At 38.9% G+C, this 25,275-nt stretch overlaps 1 protein-coding gene across 4 annotated transcripts in view; it reads right to left on the reverse strand.

The window, feature by feature from the left end:
• Positions 1–25,275, reverse strand: part of FAM168A (family with sequence similarity 168 member A) — a 199,146-nt gene that overhangs the window by 108,907 nt on the left and 64,964 nt on the right. Inside the window, exon 1 of one of the 4 annotated variants that reach the window (XM_057748279.1) lies at positions 21,585–21,607. The exons of 1 other annotated variant lie outside the window; for it this stretch is intronic. In XM_057748279.1, coding sequence (XP_057604262.1) covers positions 21,585–21,605 — 21 coding nt within the window. In that variant the 5' untranslated portion in view covers positions 21,606–21,607. Of the gene's footprint in view, positions 1–21,584; positions 21,608–25,275 lie in introns of those variants that run through there. 2 more of the 4 variants (XM_057748277.1, XM_057748278.1) reach the window with 2 other exon arrangements.

Consider the following 25,275-nt stretch of genomic DNA (forward strand, 5'->3'; position numbering starts at 1 on the left):
TGAAAGCACACATTTCTCTTCCTCTGTAAACAAAGTTAAAAAGCCAAACACTTGTCTAATTTGCCTAGAGCACTGCTGATGAGTGAAGGATGCTGGAGAGTAGAGGTTGGGGCTAGGTTTTTTAAAGCCTAGAATTTTAGATGTATAGATTTTACTTTTATTTCCATTAATATCATTGTATATGTTTACTCCTTCTTCAAAGATGAGTTGTGGGAACCTTGGATGGCAGCTGAGTAATGAATTCTCTGCCTCTGTACCCTGTACAGATTGGGACTTGGTTTTAGACACTTCACTTTGATGAATTTACCATATGTAGTTCTGCTTATTCTTGAGCAGCCTCCGAGGTCCATGACATGTCATAATTTTCCACTTTCCTGAGGTGAGCATTTGAAAAGTATTTGATGAGGCAGTGGTGGATGAGTGACTTATTTAGCTAAGGAAAGTCTCCCACTTAGTTAATGGCATGTCTAAATTTGAGGATTCTTAAGCCATCTCTGAGGATTTGTCCACAAACGATAAGGTTTTTAATATACAAGGTGAGTCAAAAATTATCCGCACTCCGGTTATTCAAGTACATAATCTTAAAAAGCTACATACTGTATGATTCCATCTATATAACATCCGGAAAAGGCAAAAACTATGGAGATGGAATCTTTTAAAATGATATAAATGAACTGATTTACAAAACAGAAACAGACTCACAGACATAGAAGACAAACTTATGGTTACCAAAGGGGAAAGCAGGGGGCATGGTGGGAGGGGAAGATAAATTAGGACTTTGGGATTAACATATACACACCACTATATATAAAACAGGTGAAAAACAAGGACCTACCATATAGCACAGAGAACTATACTCAATACCTTGTAATAATCTATAATGGAAAAGAATCTGAAACATATATATGTGTGTATATGTATGTATGTGTGTGTACATATATAACTGAATCACTGTGCTGTACATTTGAAACACAACATTGTAAATTAACTATACTTCACCTTTAAAAAAATTTTTTAAAACTATGGAGACAAAAGATCAGTGGTTGGCAGGGGTGGGGAGGGGAGAGTAGGATGAATAGACAGATTTTTAGGGCAGTGAAATATTCTGTATGATATTATAATGATGTATATATGTAATTACATATTTGTCCAAACCCACAGGGTGTACAACACCAAGCGTGAACCCTGAGGTAAACTATGGACTTAGGGTAATCTTGAGGTGTCAATGTAAGCTCATCCTTCGTAAAAAATGTACCGTTCTGACGAGTGATATTGATAATGGGGGAGACTATGCATGTGTTGGGGGAGAGTATGTGGGAAATCTCTGTACCTCCCTCTCAATTTTAGGTTATGAACCTAAAACTGTCCTAAGAAAACAGAGTCTATTTTTTAAAAAGAGGCAGTGGAGCTTAAGGAAAAGAGTGGGGAGTCCCAGTGATTCCATTTATTGACTGTGTGCTTTGAGTGTAGTAGCAAAGACTGTCTGGCTCACCACTGCATTCTCAGTGCCTAACACAATGTCTGAGTCTTGGCACACAGTATTCAAAATACATTTACTGAAAGCCTGAATGAATAAAGGAACCACTTACATTTTTTGACAGGTTCTCTTTCTCTACGACTAGTAAGTGTCAGAATCATTATCTGAACCTCTGCCTCTCTATACTCCAGGGGTGTCTATCCAGGGATATCAGAGTAGTAAAAATGCCTATAATAGAGCTACATCCATTTCTCAGAGGTGATATCCAGTACCCAGCTCAGAATAACCTCTTGTGATAGATTTTCCAAAGGTTGCCACAACCCCATGAAGAGGTAGAGACTAACTCTCTTCCCAATGAGTCTGAGCTGGACTAGCCCAACCAACAGGATGCAGGGGAAGTAATGCTGTGTGACTTCCAAAGCTAAGTCAAAAATGAGCCACATAAATGTAGTCAACTATAGGCCATTCAGTTTTTGCCTGGTTCTCTTGGATGCTCCCCAGAAAGAAGAGCCTCCTTCTTTCATTCAAGGTTTCAACAAATATTTGTTACCAATTCCTGTTACGTGTCAGGCCCTAGACATTGTGTTAGGCACTGAGAATGCAATAGTGAACCACTCAGCCACTATACCTGTCCTCACAGAGTTTATACCGTAGAGGAAAAAAGAGATGACGAGCAGGTGGGAAAAACTAATACATCCTATAATTACAACATGTAAGAGATGCTCATAAAGAAGCAAACACAAAGATTTTCTCAAGAATGACAAGTCAAGAACGAGCACTCCAAGGTGGTGACATTTAAATAAGCCGTCAGAGGAGTAGTTAGCCATGTTGAAGGGAGAAGCAGGGAAACATTTCAGGGAAACGAATAGCATGGGCAAAGGCACTGAGGCAGAAAAGAACTCGACATGCTTTCAGAAGGACTAAGAGACAACGAATGTGGGAGAACAGAGTGAACAAGGTAGAGAGTGGCAATAGGACCAGAGAAGAGATTTTTGAAGCAACACTGTTGGGTTAATCATAGATCAGTGAGTGCAGCATATCAGTAGATTCACCTCTCAAAATGCTAATTTAAATATTATTTTAAACCCAGCTTTATAAAAGTTCAGATGTAAAACAAAAGAACTCAAGTAATAAGTGCTGATACTGATACTGTATGACTAGGTATAGTCACAGAGCAAGCACATTATTCAAAAATGGGAATGCTTCCAAGACAAAGAACCATATGGTTTGAAGGACTTCCTGTAATTAACCTCTTTAGAATTTCAGGACACAGAAAGACAAAACTGACTTTCTCATTGCCTCATTAATGGTGCATTTCATAAATCATACCTGATTTGACCTAGTTTTCTTTAGCAGTCATCTCAAAATGTTTCACTGAAACTACAGTCCTTAAATGCGGAGGACGATCAAGCCTGTCACCAAAGGATGCCCTCTCTAAAAAGCAACAGCTCCTTTACAGAATTCATAACATCAAAGTGGCTCCCTGCATACCCTGCCCAAAGGCTTACTCTGCCTAAAGCCTTTGTCCTCTTATCACGTGTCAAGTCCATGAAAAAAAAAGATGGGTTTACACATTATTTCACACTATAAAAAAATCTATCCCTGCACCCAAAGACAAATGAAGTAATCAGCTGAAAAAACATTACTGGCAATCGTTCCCAGAAATGACTGGGACCTGTGACCTCCCAACAAACACTACTTTATAGCAAGGTTCCTTTGGTCTAGAAGACTATCTCTAACATTAGTTAAAACCAGCAAGTATCAAGTTATAAATGAGCTGATAAAATTTTATTATGGTATAGTAGTTTCAGGAAATACATGTGCTATTATTTTAATAATAAGATTGATTTTAGAGTTATAATTTGAAAGGACGGATGGTTTTTTCTGCATGTGCAACCTAGCCTATGAATGTTGATTGTGGCTCTCAAGTAAGAGCTATAAAAGGAGCCCTCTGGCCCCCTCTCCAGGACAGTCTGAATAACGGCAATCTATACTCTTGTCTGTACTGTTGTTGCAACACCTACGGAACCCTCTGAAAGGATTGCTCCTTGAGATAAGAGAACTGAGACACACCTACCCCTACCCACCTTCTGGTCAAGAGCACTTGACCAGGCTAAGGGCCCCCCTCTTCCTCTCCAATGAGCCCAGGGGTGGCATGTGATAAAAGAAGCTCTGCTCTTGGTTTTGCTCATATCTGGTCATGACATTTTGCTTTGGTGGTGAATAACAGCTCTTATTTTCATCTTCACAATTAGGAAATTAGTCTTCAACTGGATAAAACAACCACAGAGCAGCCTCACCATTAAGCAAAGAAAACCAAGGGAGCTTGCGGCTAATGGCTATGGACAAGAATGCTGTAATAGTAATAACAGTGGGGAATGGGATAATCTAATAGTTGAAGTAAACCACTAGGGCACTGGCTCATTCTGAAGACTTCACTCTGGGTTTGAATCTTATAGTACAGCTGGCACACGTGGGCAAAGGATGATTCTCCAGGACTACACAATGGGATTCCTCACTGAAAATAAAATTCTCATGCATGACGGATGAGCAATAAATCATTTGCAGAAGTGACCCAAAGAACTATCAGGGGCACAGGAAACCTGTGAACACTAGAGTTCAACAAAGATGTCAAGGAGGGAATTCTCGAGGAAGCTTAAATTGTGGCTCAGAAAGGAAGGAACCTTACCTTGATTAAGTAGAAACAAACAACCAACCTCCCCTCCCCCAAACAAATAAACAAAAACAAAAAAACAAAGAGTAGCGAAGCAGTAGACTGCATTCAAGTTCTCTGACTCCTAAGCCTAGGCTGTGACTTCCCTCTCGTGACAGGGGTATTTTGTCAGGTGCCAGCAACCAATTTTTAAACAAAAAAAAAACCAAAATAAAACAAAAAAATGGGTCCATACAATTCTTATAAAAGAGCCATCCCTAGGCCATCAAAAGAAACAAAAATGGACATGGCTGTCAAGCTGGCATTTCAAAAAGCAGTTTTATGGTTATTTATTACCCCAGCATCAGCTACTTAGGAACTGTGATTAGGACTCTTGTCTGCTATGTCAGGTACTTTGCAGTATGCCAAATGCAGAAGCTGTAACAACCAATATAAAAAGTATTGAAAGGGCTTTGTTGGGAGCGCAAGCTTTCATTCCTATGAATATCAGCAAACATCCCAAGGCAGGGTAAATCTGAAAGGGCTCTGGTGAGAGTCAGAGAGCCAGAGCTGTAGGCTCAGATTCTCTAGTTATTCATTCTAAAACTTTGGGCATCTATGTCTCTGGGCCTTATTTTTAAGTATGGTAACAGCTGACTTCAGATGTATAACAAAAAGCAGCAGTCCCCTATCTTACCCTGAATTTCTGCTTCTCAAAGGCAATCACTTTCAATGTTTCTCTTAGTATTTATCTCTTTATTTCCAAAAAACATGCTTATACTGGCACTTTGGGGGTCAATTTTAGTCACTATTGATCATCTTTCTGTTATGAAGATCTGCTCTTCCATACCATGATCATCACTCCCATGACCACCCATACGTACACGTGCCCACACTTCCCCTTTCACTAACACAGTCACATCACAATTTTTACTTAAATTAATATTTAGGATATGCCCATTCCATGGAATACTATTCAGCAATCAAAAAAGAATGAACTATTGATACACATAACCACTTGTATGGGTCTCTAGGCCATTATATTGAGTGACAAAAGGTCACATACTGTATAATTCCACTTATATATCTATCTTGAAATAACAAAATTATACAAATGTTACATAAATTAGTGGTTTCCAGGAGTTAGGGAGGGGGGTAGGGGTCGTTGTGCTGTGACTATAAAGGGGTAGAGTGAGGAAAATCTTTGTAGTAATGGAATATTCTGTATCATGATTTCAGTGGTAGTTACACAAATCTACACATGTGATTAAATGGCATAGAACCATATATATACATTGCACCAATGTCATTTTGCTGGTTTTGATACTGTACTACAGTTACACAAGATCTAACCACTGGAGGAAACTGGGTAAAAGATATATAGGGCCTCTCTGTTTATCTTCGCAACTTCCTGTAAATCTATAATTATTTCAAAATAAAATGTTTTTCAAAATTAATATTCATAAATCAACTATACTGCAATAAAAATTAAATTAAAAATTAATATTCAGGGTCTATTTATTTTGGGGGTGATTACAACATATTTATTTAGAGGGAATACAATTCAGCTTACAAAGGCTGATTTCAAATTTTATCTATTATAAATATTGCTTTTATGAAAACTTGTACAAAAGCCTTTATGTGGCTATCTGCTTCATTTGTCTTGGGAATACACCAAGGTGTGATTACCAAAGCTTTTTACTAAGTTTTGTTATCTGGAGGAACAAGTATTCCAACACTTTCTTATTTTCTTCAAGAATACTCAGGGACAGATTTCCTAGATGGCACAGTGGTTAAGAATCCACCTGCCATCATCAGAAAATCTACACAGTAAATGCTGGAGAGAGTGTGGAGAAAAAGGAACTCTCTTGCACTGTTGGTGGGAATATAAGTTGATACAACCACTATGGATAACAGTATGGAGATTCCTTGAAAAACTAAAAATAGAGTTACCATATGACCCAGCAATCCCACTACTGGGCATATACCCAGAGAACACCATAATTCAAAAAGACACATGCACTCCAATGTTCACTGCAGCACTATACACAATAGCCAGGACATGGAAGCAACCTAAATGTCCATCAACAGATGAATGGATAAAGAAGATGTGGTACATATATACAATGGAATATCACACAGCTGTAAAAAGGAATGAAATTGGGACATTTGTAGAGACATAGATGGACCTAGAGACTGTCATACAAAGTGAAGTGAGTGAGAAAGAGAAAAACAAATATCGTATATTAACACATATATGCGGAATATAGAAAAATGGTGTAAATCAACCAGTTTGCAAGGCAGAAATAGAGACACAGATGTAGAGAACAAGCATATGGACACCAAGTGAGGAAACTGGGGAGGGTTGGGGGGGGGGGGAATTTGCTTGGTTTTAATGTCCTTTCCCCCAATTCATCTCCACATTCTCCAAAATAACTTTAAGGTTCTTTTTATTTTTTTTATTTTTTTATTTTTTTTTTATTTTTTTTAAGGTTCTTTTTAAAATGGTCAAATATGTCAGATAATTTACTGATGTCATTTTGTCTTTTCTTTAAAGCATCCCTCTTGGAGATCTCCAACCTCTTGTTCAAATCTGATAGCTCTCTCTAGTCTCTAGGTCTCCTGAATAGCTGTGGTCCTAGAATGCCCCCTTAATCATCATTCTGGGACTTACACTCACTTTTCTCTCCTATGCTGGATTTCCTTGTTTCCTGGGTCCAGGCCTTCCTATCTCTTCCCTCTCTCATTATGGGAAGCATACATGGGAAATAAATCTTTTGATATGTCTGAAAATGTCTTTTTTCCCCCACTTTCATATTTGATTGTTAGTTCTGACTGCGTATAGAATGCTAGGTTGGAAATCATTTCTTCTCAGAATGTAAGGCAATTCTTCCACTTTCTTCTAGCTTCCAATATTGCTTTTGAGAAGTCCAATGCCTTTGTATGTGACCTGTTAATTCTCTCTGGAAGCTTTTTAGGATACTCTCACTCTGCCCAGTGTTCTGAAATTCCATGATGATGTTTCCTTTTTAAAATGCATTGTACTGAGCACTTGATGGGGTGTTTTTGTTGTTGTTGTTGTTTTTCTCAGTATAAATATGTGTACTTAAGTTCTGGGAAATTGCTATGTTATTTCTTTGATGACTTCTTTCACTCTGTGACTTCACATCTAACTATTAGGAGATCCAGAGATCTAAAGGGAAAAAGACTAGAGGAACTGGAGCAAATAAAATCATCAAAAATAATTATGTCAATCCTCTTAAACTTAAATAACTTTTGTATTTAAATAAATCTTAAAACTGATCCTTTTATTTATTTTCTACTTCTTTGTTTTAAATTCTTTACTCTGATATATTTTTTAAGTGTCCAAAACTTCTTTCTTGTTCTCTGGCTATTCCTTTTTTTTAACAAGACCCTATTCTTGTTTCACTGAGGCAGTGTCTTCTCTGATCTGAGGGTTTTTTTAAATTTTCTTTGCTCCCTACATTGTCTCTCGTGCTCTGTCTCTACCCACTGCTCTCTTCTGGGGGAATGGGGTCCTTTTATCTGTCTTCATTCCTATTATTCATGTTTCAGGTTTTTCTCAAACAGGGGATCTTTGCCTTTTCTTTCATATTTAAGAGTAAGGCACGCAGAGATACACTGTATGAGCAGCAGAGCATGTTAACTTCTAGGCTTCAACGTAACAAGACAAAACATCAAGCCAATTTTTTACTGGGGAGGTCCCCAAAAGTTTGTGAGTCAGTTTCTAAGCGAGGAATCCTCTAATCTCCCATCAGAGGAAAATAAACCTGACTACCTATTTCTGGGAGATAAAAACTAGATGGAGCCCTTCATTTAATCCATTTTTAGAATGGCACTTCTCTTTTACTCTCAGCTAAATTTGGTATTCCCAAATGCAGGGCCTCCCTGATTTTATTTCTCTAGAGGATAAACCTCCAATGTTCTGTTGAAAAAGAGAAAAGTTCTGACGGTTTAATTGTTCTTTATATACCTCTGAACTCCTATTTTCATCTCCACCTCTCATCCTAACATTCAAGATGCCAAGAACCCCCAATACCTAGGGTTCCATATGATAAAATTCCTTTATTCAGATTCACATTCCCTCTGTAGCTTTAGCTTTCTGCTTTCCCTAATCCACTAAATCATTCACCATTTGTGACTCTTCCCCATCTTCTCTATTCTCTTAGTCTTTCTGAGTTAATACTAGTTTTATGCCACTTCAATGGAGTTTTTAAGAGCAGATAAGGTAAGACATACAGGTTCAATCCACCTTATTTTTAACCATAAGCCCCCTCATGAAGTTATTGAAAGGACAAAATACAGAATACGAATGTTCTCAGGAAACTTACAAAGTAAAAGTTCAGTAGTAGTAGTATGCTATTTTTTCTTTTTTTAATCTTTGTTTGTTTTTATTTTAGTATGCTATTTTTTTTTTAATAGCTATTCCAATATAAAGGATTCTTCTCTTTGGGTGCTCTAGAGAGGCACCAAGTTTCATAAATAAAATATCAAAAATATTTGCAGCATATATATCAAAAGCTGAATACCCTTAATATACAAAGAGCCCCCCACTTGCAAAATTGATGAGACAAAGAACCTAGCAGAAAATGTGCAATAAATGACACAAAATTCACAGAACAACTACAAATGGCCAATATACATGAAAAAAATATTTAACCTCACTAGGGAGATGAACATTAAAACAATAAGGTATTTTTCTCTCAACAGACATGCAAATATTGTAGAGAGTGATAATACCCAGTGATGACAAGGTATGACAATGTTCCCAGTGATAATCAAAAACCTAAAAATAAAAGGGCCTTCTTGCTAATTCTAATCCTACCACTAACTCCCTATGGGACTCTGAACAAGTCATCTCCCCTCTCTAGGCCTCAATTTTCTCATCGGTTAAAAAAAAGGAAGAAAAAACCCCATATCATTAAAAGTATCTGACTTGCTTATCGCACAAAGGTGTGAGAGAAAAGCAACACTGGCCATGAAAGAAACTTGAAAACTTTACAGCTCAATATAATCCTATAGCATCTATAAAAAGGAAAATCAGAGTATTCTCAAAAATAAACTGCTTATTTTTGGCTAGACAGTCTATGAAATAAACAGCTAATTTTCCAAAGAACTACAGGAAGAGAGTTAAAAGGAAGAAATTTAGTTCTGATTTTACCATATGACTTAAGCCCTCTCATCTCTGTGTTTCAGCTTCTGAAGATCTCTAAGGATTCTATAATTCTGTGGCGAAAAGAGAAATGAAACCCTGTACTGAAACAGATGGAATTTAAGCTCGCCGGAGTCTCTTCCTGAAGAGGTCAACTAGATCACCGGACAGCTTTTCAGAGATATCTAGTTTACTAGAACATAAAACATTTTTTCACTGGCCAGCCCTCCTTCTTGGTATATACCAAAGAAACAGCAAAATAACAGCATGATCACATCTCCTTAAAGACCTTTGACAAACCCTCCTCCATCTTTTACACAAAACACTGGACCCAGAAATACATGCTACTGGACATTTTGAACCACAACTCAGCCTACGTACCTCACTTTCTCTATAGAGAGCAACTTAGAACAACAAAATCAGGACTACAGCTCGGGAAGGAAACTCTCAGGGGAAACAACTCCATAGCTCTGTCTGGAGAAATGATGGTAGGAGAAAGAACACCAGCAGATCAAGGAAAACTGTCCTTAAAGGAAACAACAAGAACTCCCTACTGAAAGAATTAATCAACAAATATTTATTAAGCCCTGACCCATCCCACAGGAATCTCCTAAGAACAGTCATAGCCATTTATTTGGCACTTAGCTTTCACAAACACTATGTGCCAGGCACTCCACTAGACACTTCCATTTATATTAGCCAGTTTCTTTCCCAAACCAAACCTGTTACTAAAGAATTACTGCCTCCATTTTACAGATAAATAGATTGAGGTTCACAGAAACCCACTTACCCAAAATTGTGGATCACTATTATTGTTATTATTACATACTACTATTCTCATCTTAATGATGAGGAAACTGAGGCTCGGACAGTATAAATAACTATTAAGTTATTAAGTACCAGAATACGGTTTTGCCAGGTGATTCTGCTATTAAAGCCCATACAAATTCTACTACATCCTCTTTCTTGTTTGATGCTAAACCACAAAATGAAAGTAAGATTTCAACACCAATGAGTATTCAGTTAAAAATAAATGACATGTACAGACTCCTTCTTCAGCTCCTTGAAAAGAATAAACATCATCATTTCTGAAAAGCAGTTAAGCAGCAGCATTTACTGCCAGGAAAGTCAAAGGGGAAAGTGACTATCCTAAGACTCCCCAGTCAATGGTAGTACCAAAAGAAACCAAGGATAGGTGACGCTGGTCAAAGGGCTTTTCACTGTCATCATGAAATCACACTCCCAAGTCAGCCAACCTCAGTGGGCATCCCAATGGATAATCACAAAATAACCAGCTGAACAATTTGATTAGAAATCCTGACATCACTGGCCTCTTCCAATGCTTTTAATGGAAAGCTTTTCTTGTAACAGTATCTCTCCCAGGCCATGTACAATATACTCTGACCCTTCAAGCAATGAGACAGGCATCACAGTCCCCAACTCTGCCTGGCTGATGAGCTAAGAAAGGAACAACTGACTCTCAACCCTAAATAACTTACTTAAAGGCTTTGTGTGTGCTGGCCCAGAAGTGAGAAACACACCACCCTCACAAATTTTGCTTCCTAATAATAATTAAGCAGACTATGTAGTTTCAGGCCCCAGAAAAAGGAAGAAACCTGAAAGAGCAAGAGAAAAGAAGCTTAATGTTGCAGAGAATGCATCAGAACTCCTTTGTGAGCTGCTAGTGTGGGATTTAAAAAAAAAGAGAGAGAGAGAGGAAGAAGAAAAATATCCTGCTGCCAGATAGCAACTGCTTCACAAATCAGGTGTCTGAAGCACAGGCTCAAACTGGTTTATTTAAAAGGCCAATTACTAGCAAACACTATGATTGCAGCCTTGCAAGCGCTGCTATTTCATTCTGTTGTTACTTGCTCAGTCCCAAACAGCCAGAAACAGAAATCAATTACACAAATTTCTATTGCCATCAGCTAACAGAATCTCTGTGCTTGCCCTCATAAGCTGGGGAAAAGAGAGTACTGCCCTGTTCAAATTTTAGAACAGCCAAGCCTGAACTAGCTTTGCCACTTACTAGCTGTATAACTTTCGTCAAGTCCCTCAGCATCAGTTTCTCTATCTGTATGTGAGGATTTTTTTTCCAGCCTTGTGGAATGTGGGATCTTAGCTCCCCAAACACAGATCGAACCTGCGCCCCCTGCAGTGGAAGTGCAGAGTCTTAACCACTGGACCACCAGGGAAGTCCCTTTATCCGTAAAATGGGCATAATACAATGGGCTGTAGGGATGAAATAGACTAAACTGCATATGACAATAATATCTTAATCTCCTTGCCCTTCTGAGGAATACACTTACATGCAAAGTACCTAACTTAGATTTCAGGTTGTCACCCTTTAGAAAAGGGAATATGCTTAATTTCATAGAATATAGGAATACTAACATCAGAATGTTTTCCCTGTCCTTACTCTAGCATCTAATGTAACTATGCACATGATAGGCACAAGACAATAGCATTCAATAAGGTTTTAACTGCTGGGGAGGACGCCTAGCCCCAATCCCTTTCAAGATAATAAGACTTAACCCAACCTAAAGAAACACCTAATTTTCCCTATCTTACAGAGACTTTCCTCATTCAAACAGTATTTACTGAACAACTCTTAGGTGCCAGGCCTCTTTTGGGTCAAGGCAGATACAGAAACAAACACGACAACGTTCCAGCCAATACCGAGCTCATGATGCAATGAGGAAGACAAATAATCAAACAGATTATTACAATACAGAAATTGTTAATTTTTGCCTTACAGCTCCAAACCAATTCTTCATTGCCCTACTCTGTGACAGTGGACTGGATTCTGCAGACTACATTTCTCCTTTCCCAGCTGGTTCACATCAGGTTCTGCCAACGGAAGGTACTGGAAGGAGATTACAAGGCTAAGGGAGGAAGAAGGGATTTTTTCCAGTGTTTGGTTTTTCTATAAGGCAGCAAGAAGATCAGCACACAGAGGGGCATGGTAGATTTCAAGACAGTGGCTCTCCAGGTTCTGAGGTGAGCGCCCTCCAGGCAGTTTCTTCACCAAAGCAATAAGCAGCACGTTCCTGTGACTGTATTCTTATAAGTGTATTCCACACACTCTCCTCAGAATCTTGACCTTGTTGAGCTCTCTTTTCCTAAGCTTTCCTTCCTTGTTTGCTTTTCCCTCAGCCCTAGGGATGGTAGTCATTTTCTGCAGTTACCATCTCTATTATACCTTAGAGCTCTCTTTTTATCTCTCTTAGCAGTTAACTACTTTGTACCTAATTAACAATTCTTTATGTTAAATTTTACCTGTTTCAAATTAATGGTGTGACCTCTCTCACTTCAAATGGACCCTGACTGCTATAAGTAGGATAAATGCTATGATACTGGCCACAGAGTCCAGCCTCCATATTTTACAGATAAGAAAACTGCAGTTTCAAAGATTGAAAGTAATCTGCTCAAGGTCACACAGTGGTAGAAGTGGAACTAGAACTCCTGTATCCTGACTCTCAATAAATAATAAACATGTATCAAATACTTCTTCTGTGACCAGGCTCTAGGTTGGCTGTTGAAAACACAAGAGATGAACTATAATAAATCCCTGCTCTCAGATGGTCCACTATCTAGTGAGGAAGACAGACACTAAAAAAAGAGAAAGTTCTAGGGAGGGGTGACAAGCACCAACACAAAAAGAAAAAAAATTACTAGATCTTCGAGGCTAGTGAGAGATGCTTCCTAGGTGGTCTCATTTTACCACAGTTTACTCTCTAAGCTGAAGGATTCCTGAGCTGAATAGAAGGTTAACGTTTAAATAAATCTATGACCAAGGCTCAAGAAATGCAAATAACCAAACAAACCTCCACTCTGGGCATAATCAGAAATATCACTAATAGCAAATCCTTCTAGAATAGGAAGCAACACAGAAACACTTGTCAATATTAACTTAGAAGGGAATTGAATTGGCTTTCAAAGGGCAACAGGACTTCGGGGAAGAGAGGTATCAGGTATCAGCCTGGGAAGATTTTTAGAGGAGAGTGTAAATTATACCAACTCAGCTCTGAAGAAAGATGAGCAAGACTAGAGAGGAGATGCAGGCTGCTTCAGAGAACACTTGCATGCTAGGAACCACACACCTACGGTGAGCAGATGCTGGCACAGCACGATAGGAAGGAGCCTTGAGAGCCCTAGAGCAGAGAAGAGGCCTGGTTTACCTCAATCTCTAGCTCTAGCTTAATCAAGCTGCCCACTGCTTCCCTCAAAACGAGCTCTTTCACCTTTCTGGGATTTTGCACATACTGTTCTTTCTGCCTTAAATGCCCTTCAATTCCTATCTATCTAAAGATCTGACCCTTCCTGCAAGGCACAAATCAATCATCATCTTCACTGTAAAGTTTTCTCCAATCATTCCCTGCACTCCTGATCTGGGCAGAATGAATCATTCTCTGTTTAGCACTTGTTGTATATCTCTCAATTATAGTTACGCTTCTTACACTTAATTTCTTACAAATAATGTAATTACTTATTTGTGCGTCCCTTCCCAATTAGACCATGAGATTCCTAAGCAAGATATTTCCCAGTGCCTATTATTGTTCCTAGTAAGCAGCTCAATAAAGGTATACAGAATTGTTCTACCGAATTGTCTAGACAAACTAACTCCGGCTTCAAGCCCAAGAATAAATGGATCTTAGAGCCTTAACATTCCTGGATTCATGACGAATCCCTCCCGGAGTCATGACGAATCCCTCCCGGAGTCCAGAACATTTAGGCTGTACTAGAAACTCAAGTTACTTCTACTTGAGAGCTTAACTATTTCCTTGTGCCAAACTGGCCATGCAACTGTGTATCTTTAGTGCTTCCACTAAAGGAATTAAAGTTTGTTGCAAGTCCAAACACAACAGTTCTTTATCCTCCTCCTTTACATAAGTTGGAAAAATAGACTGAGAATCTTCAATCAGCTGAAATCTTCTCAGGGAAGAGGACTTGGCTGTTTACTAACAGTTCAAACTACTGCTGTCTAATACCCATGTGGCTGCCATATTTTCTCTTTTGGCAACCCATTCATACTGAGGGAGGCAGTATCATGCACCCAAATCAGAGAGTAGGATTTGGAGTAAAAGGAAGAGAATGAGTTCCAGCTCTACCACTCTTTATTTTGCCATGTGACCTTGGACAAGTCATTTAATTGCACTGAGCTTCAATTTCTCCAGGTGGGAAACAGGAAAAAATATTACCTGTCCCAATGGGCTACCATAAGGATCAAATGAGGACTATTCCTTATTGCACTGACCTCTAGTCCTGTGAATTAACCTTGTCTTTCCAGAACACACAGATAACTAGGAAATAAAAAAAAAAAAATCTTCAAAACCAAAATAATTGTCTCTAATGCTTCATACTTTACTACCAGTGGAGTCCCTGGGGCCTCACTCTTCCTTTAAAAACATATTTAATAGGGACTTCCTAGGTGGCGCAGTGGGTAAGAATCCACCTGCCAATGCAGGGGATACGGGTTCGATCCCTGCCCCAGGAAGATACCACATGCCATGGAGCAACTAAGCCCGTGCACCACAGCTATTGAGCCTGCGCTCTAGAGCCCGTGAGCCACAACTATTGAGCCCATGTGCCACAACTACTGAAGCCCACGCACCTAGAGCCCGTGCTCTGCAACAAGAGAGTCTACCGCAATGAGAAGCCCGCGCACCACAATGAGTAGCCCCTACTCGCTGCAACTAGAGAAAGCCTGTGTGCAGCAACGAAGACCCAACACAGCCAATAAAATAAATAAATAAAAACAAAAAACAATCAAAAACAAACAAAAAACCATATCTAATAAACTCATAATGTGGGAGCACCACAGCTGAAGGCAGTGTCACTATACTGAAAATAAGAGTGTTAAACGAACCAAACATTGAGGGCTTCCCCACAGCCTTCCCCCAACTCAGCTTCCAGACCACTGGCTGCCAGGCCTATAACCTCTAGGAAGGAGACTAGAGGATCCTTCCAGAGAATCTGACCAGCCCTACTGGAAAGACCTAAAGATACTGACATTGCAGTTTCCCCACGAATAGCCCAAGCAGATCACCATTACAATGACGTCCATAATCAGTAAACTCCACCCAAGTATTTAAAATTTACAATTAGTTGTTTAGTATACCATTTTAAATATGAACAATCAAGGATTAGCTGACATCTGGGGAAAGTTCCAACATGAAAAGTTGAATTCAGATCCTATTTATATCAGAAGAAATTTGAGGATCCAAATGAAAAGTTATTTTTAAAAAGGCATAAGCATAACAATTATGTTTATCTTGGCCAAAGTTTGACGATTAAAAAATCAGATCAGGGAATTCCCTGGCAGTCCAATGGTTAGGACTCTGTGCTTCTACTGCAGGGGGCCCAGCTTCGATCCCCAGTTGGGAAGCCAAGATCCTGCAAGTCGGGCAGCGAGGCCAAAAAAAAAACAAAAAACAAACAAACAAAAAAACAGATCTGATGGACTTATGCCATCAACCTGATAATAAATAGCTCCTTCCAAACTTAATGGTTTATTTTACTGATTGCTATTCACTCACTTCATCAGGGTAAGAGGCATATAATAAAATAGAATTTGCTAAGTCTGACAAGGTGCTATATTGTATCTGCATTTATTTTTCTAATTTTAAAGACATCTGTTGTGAGTAGATCTACATGAGGATGGACTGAGTGTCCCAATGAAGGCAGTAAAATAAAGAAACCAATGGTTCGTAAAAGCATTAAGAGACATCACTGTGCCTACTAATCACTGACACTACATGTAATTAGACTTCTGTATTTACATAATTCTAGATGAACCTAGAGGAGGGAGGTCTCTCATCCCATGGCACCTCACCTTCAGAAGTCAGGGAAGACTTCACAGAAAACACAGCAGTTGAGAAAAGTTTTAAAGAATGAGTAGAGATTGTGAAGTAAAACAGAAGAACAGGAAAGAGTATAGCACAGCAGAAAGGCTATCATGCACCAGAACACACAGGAGGGTGGAAGGATTAAGAAGCTGTAAATAATGCATTGTCACTAGAGCACAGGCAAGAGTAGTAGGAGATGAAGCAGAGATCAGATCAAGCAAGACCTCGTATGTTACAGAAGGAATTTAGACTCTAACCTGAAGGCAACTCCAAGCCAATGAAGAGTTTTAACAGCAAATTAAGATGACTAAATTTAAATCTCGGAAAAGACCATTCTGATGATGATATAACAGATTTAGGGGGTGGGAAGGGAAAGGCTGGTGGCTACAATCTTCCAAGCTATGTAGTAACTGTTCCTAAAAGGCAGTTCTCACACTTACAAACCCAGGTTCTGCTCTCAGCTGACTGCTAAGCAGATTATTCTAAGAGACCCAGTAGCTACCAAAGACACTCTCATGATCCCCCTGAGGAAACTAGCAACCCAAGGCCTCCATCACCAGGTTTTGTTTTTCTCTCCCAAGGTCTTCTTTAAAGGTACAAAGATTATGTTATGTTACCTTGTATCAGAGTATGTCTCTCAGCCTGGTTTTATGCATCAACCCCAAGCCGTTACCTCCCAATTCGCAATGACTATGGCAATTTTCTGCCATTTCTCAGAGCTATATTAAACTAACACACACATATACACACACACAATCATTTCTATATATGTCTGATTTTCCCATGTATACTCGTTAAGGAGACAGGAGGAAAGATGGAAGGGAATATTTAACAAGCACCAACTTAATGCTTGATTCCTTCATCATTTCTCTCATTTAATCTCTCATTTAATCCTCACCACAACCTTGAACAAAGTAGATATTTATATTCTTAGAGATGAGGAAATTATGGCTCAAAGAGAATGATTTACCCAAGATCACAGAGCAGGTATAAGGCAAAGCTGATCTGAAACCACATGTCTATAGGTTTATCAAGGTTTTTCTACTACCTCACACTAGGTTTCCCTGTACCTTATTTTTTTCATTGCTAAATCTCCACTTAACTCAGTCATTGAATTGCATTATACTGAGCCACTCACTGAACATATCAACAACCTGCTACAACAACCAAACAGAAGAACCGCGTACAAATTGAAAACTTGGACAACATACACAGATACCAAAAAGAAAGAAAAGAAAAGGCAAAAGGAAAAGGAAAAAGAATATAAGCATCAGAAGCAACAGCGATTCCAACAAGCTCTCTGGAGCCCCAGCTGATACTGACAAGTACAGAAATAGCCCAAACTCATGTTGATAGATCTCCCTTTCTAACTTTTATCTCCTCCTCAGTCAGCCCCAGCAGAGTGCCTGGTAAAACACTGCCTGGTCAGGCACACATCACAAATGAATTCCAATAAGCAGATGCAATCTCTCCCTGAGGCTTTCCAACTAGTACAGAACCACTACGAACTGGAGAAAGCTTTTGTTCTCCATCTGAACAACTGTCTACAAGCCCTTGGTGGTGAAGGGAAATTGGATTTGAGAAGCAGATGGTTTGTCAAAAAGCCTAAAACCTAAGGTGAAATGGAAGCAAGTCACTAAAACCAAGCATTCCAAAAGGGAAACCACGCTTCTCTGAGGTGACAAAGAGTGCTGTCATAGTTATGACTTGCCCTCCAAACAAAGGGTCCCCAAAGCACTTTGTAGGAGGGGCAGAAGCCAAGACTCAAAGACTAGCTCTAGCTGCACTGGTCCATAGATATCTTCACAGGTTCATACTAACACTAGATTTTTCTAAAAGCAAGAATCACTTGTTTGCAACAACTGTGCTTGGTTATGAAGATTTCACTTATAGAAAGATTTTGTTATGGAAAAAAAGTACTATTATAACAATTAGACCCTCAATATAAAAAGGGGAGAGAGAAAGGGACTTAAAGGTTAAATTAGATAGGTAGATGCTTAATCAGTGTCTGCCTGAGTGACCTGAAGAGAAATTAGCATTTGTTTAGTATCTTCTGATTAATAAAAATGACCTAAACAGCTTTTGTATACTTAATCCATAAAACAATTCAGAACAAGTGTTAATTATCCTCATTTTATATATAAGAAGAGAGGTTCAAAAAAAATTAAGCAACTTACTTGGTCATTTAGTTATTAAGAGACAAAAAGTTGTGATTTGTTCACAGTATCAGAAAGTTATAAATTGAGCAAAAAGAATATAATAATGCCATATTTGCTTTAAAGTTTTTCACTGCACAGTAAAACATGTGGAGGTAAACAGTGGGCTGGGAATTGGAATACCTGAGTTCTAGTCTTAACTGTGCCAAAATGCTATGCAGTTTAAATTAAAATCCTTTCTGGATTTTACACATTACTGACTGGGAGATTTTTGCAGAAACTGCCTGTGGCCAGTGATTTGTTACGTAAATGAATATTGAAACACTGGAGTTTGAGTAAATATCAACAACTTTTTAAAAATATAAATTTATTTATTTATTTATTTATTTACTTAACTTACTTACTGGCTGAGTTGGGTCTTTGTTGCTGCGCACAGGCTTTCTCTAGTTGTGGCAAGCAGGGGTTATTCCTCGTTGCAGTGTACGGGCTTCTCATTCCAGTGGCTTGTCTTGTTGTGGAGCATGGGCTCTAGGTGTGCGGGCTTCAGTAGTGGTGGCACGTGGGCTCAATAGTTGTGGTTCAGAGGCTCTAGAGCGCAGGCTCAGTAGTTGTGGTGCATAGGCTTAGTTGCTCCGCAGCATGTGGGATCTTCCCGACCAGGGCTCAAACCCATGTCCCTTGCATTGGCAGGCAGATTCTTAACCACTGTGCCACCAGGGAAGTCCCTCAACAACTTCTTTTGCTCTTAATGTATTTATTTGGAACTTTGCACATCTTACTAAAGCATTCTAATATTTTGTTAGTGTGGTAGGCAGTATAGCAGGCTCCTCTGTGCAAGGGAACAGAGCACCCATTACAAATACACTGTGTTTCACTGTGCTTTCCCCTGGAAGAGCAGACTCTGCACTTTCTGGTGGCATTTTGTTTTTTTTTTTTAGTCCTGTGGTTATTATTTCCTCTAGAGTATGTTCTTTTATTTTACCTGATAATAGGTAAGGTGGATCTTTATGGACTCTTTTAGAAACACCACAAGAAGAACCAGGTGCTACCACTACATTCACCAAAATGGTCAGTTACCCATTCTCTAGTTACCACTAACAAAAATTGCTTGCAAGTCATTTTACTCTGTGCATATGAAGGCTACAAGTTTTCAATGCATTGTATAAACTGCAATTACTCAAATAGAAACTCACTTTCTTATACCATTTTTGAGTTTTCCAGAGGATATTACACTTTGCCAGATATTGATCAAATTGATCAACTTCTTTCATATATTTACTGTACTCTAATATATAAGTGGGCTTAGTTAACTGATGGTCAGTCCTCCTGTCTTTCCTTCTATGGTAGATGCTATGGAGGTGTCATGAATAGCTGTCACCATGCTAACTAGCCCCTTGTCTTTCCACACAGGAAGAATCACTTCTCCCTTCCTTAAGAATGTCATCTCTCCCCTCTGTAGACTTCTAGATATCTCCTTTAATTGGTTTGGTAGACCACAATTCTTTCTTATAGTCCCACAAACTCTGGTTTTATTTTTCAACAATATTTCAGATGTGGACACACTGTTGTAATAATTGTCTTGGTAAATACGGTGCCACAAAGCAAGACAGGGTTGTAGGACTGATAATACTGTTTCTTGCAGTTTCTTTTCCTCCATCTGTGTAAACCTCAAGGTTGCATATATATCCACTTTCACTTTTGCTAACTATCCTGACCAAAATTCCATATATTGTAAGTTTTCTGAGATTACAGGTTTTGAATCTGAGTTGGCCTCTCTACTTTATTACTGCCTCCTCGAGCGATAGCTCAAGTTTGGGTATATACATGGATTGAAATTTGGGTAGAAAATTATCCAAAAAGAGGTTTAACTTTTGAAATTCTGTCTGCAGGAAGTGGAGTTTCCAAGTAATCATTAAAGTGAAGAAACATCATTATTTGTTTGAATCTTCTTCTCCTCAAAATCTTTGGATAGACAGGTGTTTCAAGTAAGGCATTAGTCAACCAATATTCTTTCCAGTGTGACTTTCTTACTTATCCCATCAGAATTATAAATCCAGGACTTTCCTGGTGGCGCAGTGGTTAAGAGTCTGCCTGCCAATGCAGGGGACATGGGTTCAATCCCTGGTGATCCCACATGCCACGGAGCAGCCGGGCCCACATGCCACAACTACTGAGCCTGCGCTCTACAGCCAGCAAGCCACAACTGCTGGGCCCGCATGCCACAACTACTGAGGCCCGTGCGCCCTAGAGCTCGTGCTCTGCAGCAGGAGAGGCCACCGCAATGAGAAGCTGGCATGCTGTGGCAAAGAGTGGCCGCCACTCGCCCCAGCTAGAGAGGGTCCGTGCACAGCAACCCAACACAGCCAATAAATAAATAAATAAATAAAATTATTAATCCAAGAAACTTCTTCATGTCACTATTGGTTACATCAGTCTATTTTAAAGCCTTACCATACTTTTTATATGATTTTTCATTCTGTTGGTGATACAAATTTGAGAAGTGACCAACTCGAAAAAGTCATTACCAAAAATTAATTGTCATTTTACTAACATTTTGCAGGTTATTACATTCAATAGTTACACCTGACACACCTATAAAGTCTTCTAATTTTCATGAAATGTTACCTTCATTCCACTCTTCTGTAGAAGCAAAGGAGCATTCTCCAGCACCGTTTCGTTTTCACTTTCCATATCAGAATCAATCACTAAGGTTTTTTGTATTTTTGTTGGTCTAATGTTCACATGGTCTGAATCAGAACTATATTCTGAAGAACTATCATCTTCTGAGACACTAGTATATATGTCACTTGGAGAATTCACCAAAAAATTCTTCTTCACTCAAAATTTCATGATGCGTCACTTTTGAAAATTTCACAGTAATAAACTTGTGTTTATAATATATACAAGGTTGGAACAAAAACCTAACGGAGCAAAATGTGAATGATAATGACAGTCATAAGTTGCATAATGAACTCTTGATCAGTTTTAAGCTCTAACAACTTTGCATGGTGATGTTAATTGCATCACTCCCTAAAAACGTATTGATATGTCTCCAGTCAATAACGTTCGGGTGACAAAAGATGTATTAATACACCTTCAGTCAATAAATTGTTAACTTTCTCACCCAACTCAACTGTGGTACAACATTTAACTTAAAGATGAGTTAATTATCTTGAAATTCCAGAAATATTGTACATACAATTGAGACTCTTTACTGGACAAGAAATTCTCCCTCATTACTTTTTCTCTGGCTACATGTTCAGGACTAACGGCTTACCTCCACCTGTCCATCAGCCATTTGTAAGCCATAAGCATCCTTTATGGTACAGCTCACCACCTGTGCTGGATGCTTCATTAAGTGTAAAGCTGATACTGTAGTTTGCTGGAAGCCTGGTGCACAAATGTTACCTGAAGATGAATAAATCATTCCAGTTGTGTTGGGTTGCAATTGTAAGGGCAGCAGCTGTGGGTCTAAAAACAGATGGTCTTAGAAGGATGGAGGACTTGGCTCCTATCTGATTTTCCTAAGGCAAGCAGGTTTGGGTCAGCAGGAAGCCTGGCTGGGAAGTGCTGGAGTAGAGCTAGCATTCAATGATGAGGAAAGATGACAGAAATGCACATGCAGTTTCTTTCCATAATAAATGAATATATCAGAGCCTGCAATTACCAGAATCCCAAGCCCTTATTTTTGAACCTACTCATCAACTTCTGAATCATTTTCTTTTCAGTCCAACACTTTCTTCCTTGATTTTTCAATACAAAAGTGAGTTCAGGGAGAGTGCCTACAAAAGCCCAGACACAAGAATAGAACTTTAAGATCTGCTGACTGAAACAACCTGAAAAAACAGAGAAAAACAAACTGAACTTACCAGATGACAGTGGAATGAGTGTCTATGACATAGCTGATAATAGCAGATATGCAGTAAACATATATTTAATAAAGTAATGTACCAGGCAACATGCTAGATGTTGTACATACATAGTCTCATTTAATTCTCAACACAGCCTTTATTTTATTAACTCCATTTTATACATAAGGAAATTAAAACTCAGAAAAGTCAGGTACTGTGCTCAGTCACACAGCAAATTAAGTGACAGGAGTCAGAAATGACCCCCCAGGGCTAAATGATTGCAAAGCTCTATGCATTTTGTCAACCTCCTGTCCTGCCAATAATAGCCTTCTTGCAGTTCCTCAAACACATCTAGCACACTCCTACCTCTGGACCTTTCTGCTTGCTATTTCCTCTATCATATCTTCACATCTTCTCAACATTTTCTACTTCAGATCATTTAGGGCTCTGCTCAAATGCCATCTCTTCAGAGAAGCTTTTATTGATCATCCCCCCAACATATACTGTTCCCTTACTTTGCTTTATTTTTTTATTATGGCAATAACATATTATTTATTAGTTTGTTTGTTTACTGTCAGTCTCCCCCACTAGAATGAAAGATCTTTGAGGACAAGGACTTTTTCTTGGTCACAACTGTATCCCCTGTGCGTAGAACAGTGACTAGTACATTGCAGGTGCTCAACAAATATTCAGTGAATCTATGAATGAATTCTATGTGATGAAAATGAGAGCTCTAGACTATTAGCGTAAAAAAGTACTTGTTACATAGCATAAGGAGAACAGGCTCTGCGATCAGGCAGATTTGGATTTAAGTCTCTGACTGTGACTGTGTGACTGCGGACAAGTCTCTAAACTTCCTTAATCTTCTCATCTATAAAATGTGTATAAAAATATAAGTCCCATAGATCTATTATGATTAAATGTAATAAACACATGAAAATGCTTTGTGCAAACTATAATGTGTTTTATAACTACATGATGAGAAATTATTATGACGATGAGAAAAGTTCAGAGACAATCTAGTCAAGCCTTTCACTTTAGAGATCACTCTAAGGCCCCAAAAGGTAAGTGAACTGTCCAATGTCCCATGGTTATTTAGAACTAAACAATAATTAGACTGCAGGTCCCCAGGCAACCAAGCTGGGACATCTGCCATTACCCGCTCCCTCCCCCAAATCAGTTGACCTCTGATTCTTCTCGTACCTCACTGGCTACTCCTTTGATCTTCTCAAATACTGCCCCCACCACCACCACCACCAATGTCAGCGTGTCCAGGGCTCAAATGTCAGATTTCTTCTCTGCTCTATCTATAAACATTTCTTGGGTGATCACATCTACTCCATGGCTTGGCTTTACATATAGTAATGATTTCCATTTTCGATCTGGACTTCTCTGAATTCCAGACTTGTATATCCAACTGCCTACCCAACATCTCCTTTTGGTTGCCTTAAGCCATCTGAAATGTAATATGTCCAAAACCAAACACGTGACCCCTCCCTACAAACCTGCACCTGCCAGTCTTTCCCATCTCTGTAAATAGCAACTCTAATCTTACAGTCACTCAAGACAAAAACCTTCCATTGACTACTTTCTTAATCTCATAATCCTCATCCAATCTACCAGCAAATTCTGTCAGCTCTACTTTCAAAACATACCTTGATTCCAACAATTTCTTACCACCTCTACTGCTACCACACTGTCTCGAGCTTCCTTTATCTCATTCCCTAACTCCTGATTCTCCTGCTTCTGCCCTTGCCATCTATCCACCCCCATCCCTCTCTCTTCAGAAGCCAAAATGATCATTTTAAATTCAATTAGATCATGTCACTCCACTCTGTTCAAAACCCTGCAATGGTTTCTCACCTCAATCAGAATAAAATAAAGTCTATCAACCATGGGCTACAAGACACCATGTAATATGGCTCCATTCTACCTATCTGATGTTACCCACTACCATTGTACTCTCTGCTCATTATACGTCGGCCACACTGCAGTAAAATTAAAACTTAACACCAACATTCACGTTGTTTGTGAATCACTCTTAAGTGGCCAAAAGCATAGACCAAGAATATGCAAGCCTTGGACTCCTTAATGTAAACAGCAGGAACATTCTTTTCTTCCTTGTTGTTCATTGCTAAACTGAACACAACCCCACCTCAGGGATTTAGTGCTTACAGTTCTCTCTGCCTAAAGCATTCTTCCCTCAAACTATTAATATGATGTGTTCCTTTATTTCATAAGATCTCTACTCAAATTTCACCTCATCGAGAAAGCCTAGGTCAACCAATCATAGCTAAAAAGGACCCCTCCTGGGAATTCCCTGGTGTTCAGTGGTTGGGACTTGGTGCTCTCACTGCCAGGGGCCCAGCTTTGATTCTTGGTTGGGGAACTAAGATCCTGCAAGCCAAGTGGCACAGCCAAAAATAAAATAAAATTAAAAAATAAAATAGACCCCTCCCTTTCAATAACTCCCTTTCCCTACACATTACCTAATTTTTCATATCTCTGCCCACTAGAATGCCACTGAAATCGGGGACTTTATTCACTGCTAGATTCCCAGTGCCAAGATTGTATTTGCTCTATAATCCATACCAGTAATCAATTTAGCCATTAATTACTTTTTAATTAATATCTTATGTCCTCAATATAGTCTTCCCCTAAACAGACTAAACATTATTTTCAAATGAAAATCTCTCTATTCTGGATATCCTCTCTGAGAACTTTCAATTCAACTAGTGATAATGTAGAAGTAACTAAAAAAAAAGGAGAGAATGATACAATGAAGCTATATTTTCTTCTTCTGGGATCCTCTTACAATCAGCTAACAAATCAGTATTAATAGGCACTTTTAGGTACACAGCATCATCTTATTAAAAAAGGATATTACCTAGGTAAGTAGTAAAACATAGAGAGGTACATAAAAATAGTAATAAGATGGACAATAAACACATGAAAAGATACTCAGGATTATTAGCCATTAAGGAACTACAAATCAAATCACAATGAAATATCACTCAATTCACATTCACTAGGATGACCAAAATAAAAACGACAAGTGGTGGAGAGGATGTGGAGAAACTGGAACCCTCATACACTGCTAAAGGGAATAAAATGGTG

The sequence above is a fragment of the Hippopotamus amphibius genome, chromosome 9 (genome assembly GCF_030028045.1).
Source record: "Hippopotamus amphibius kiboko isolate mHipAmp2 chromosome 9, mHipAmp2.hap2, whole genome shotgun sequence".
In the NCBI taxonomy this organism is placed as follows: domain Eukaryota; kingdom Metazoa; phylum Chordata; class Mammalia; order Artiodactyla; family Hippopotamidae; genus Hippopotamus; species Hippopotamus amphibius.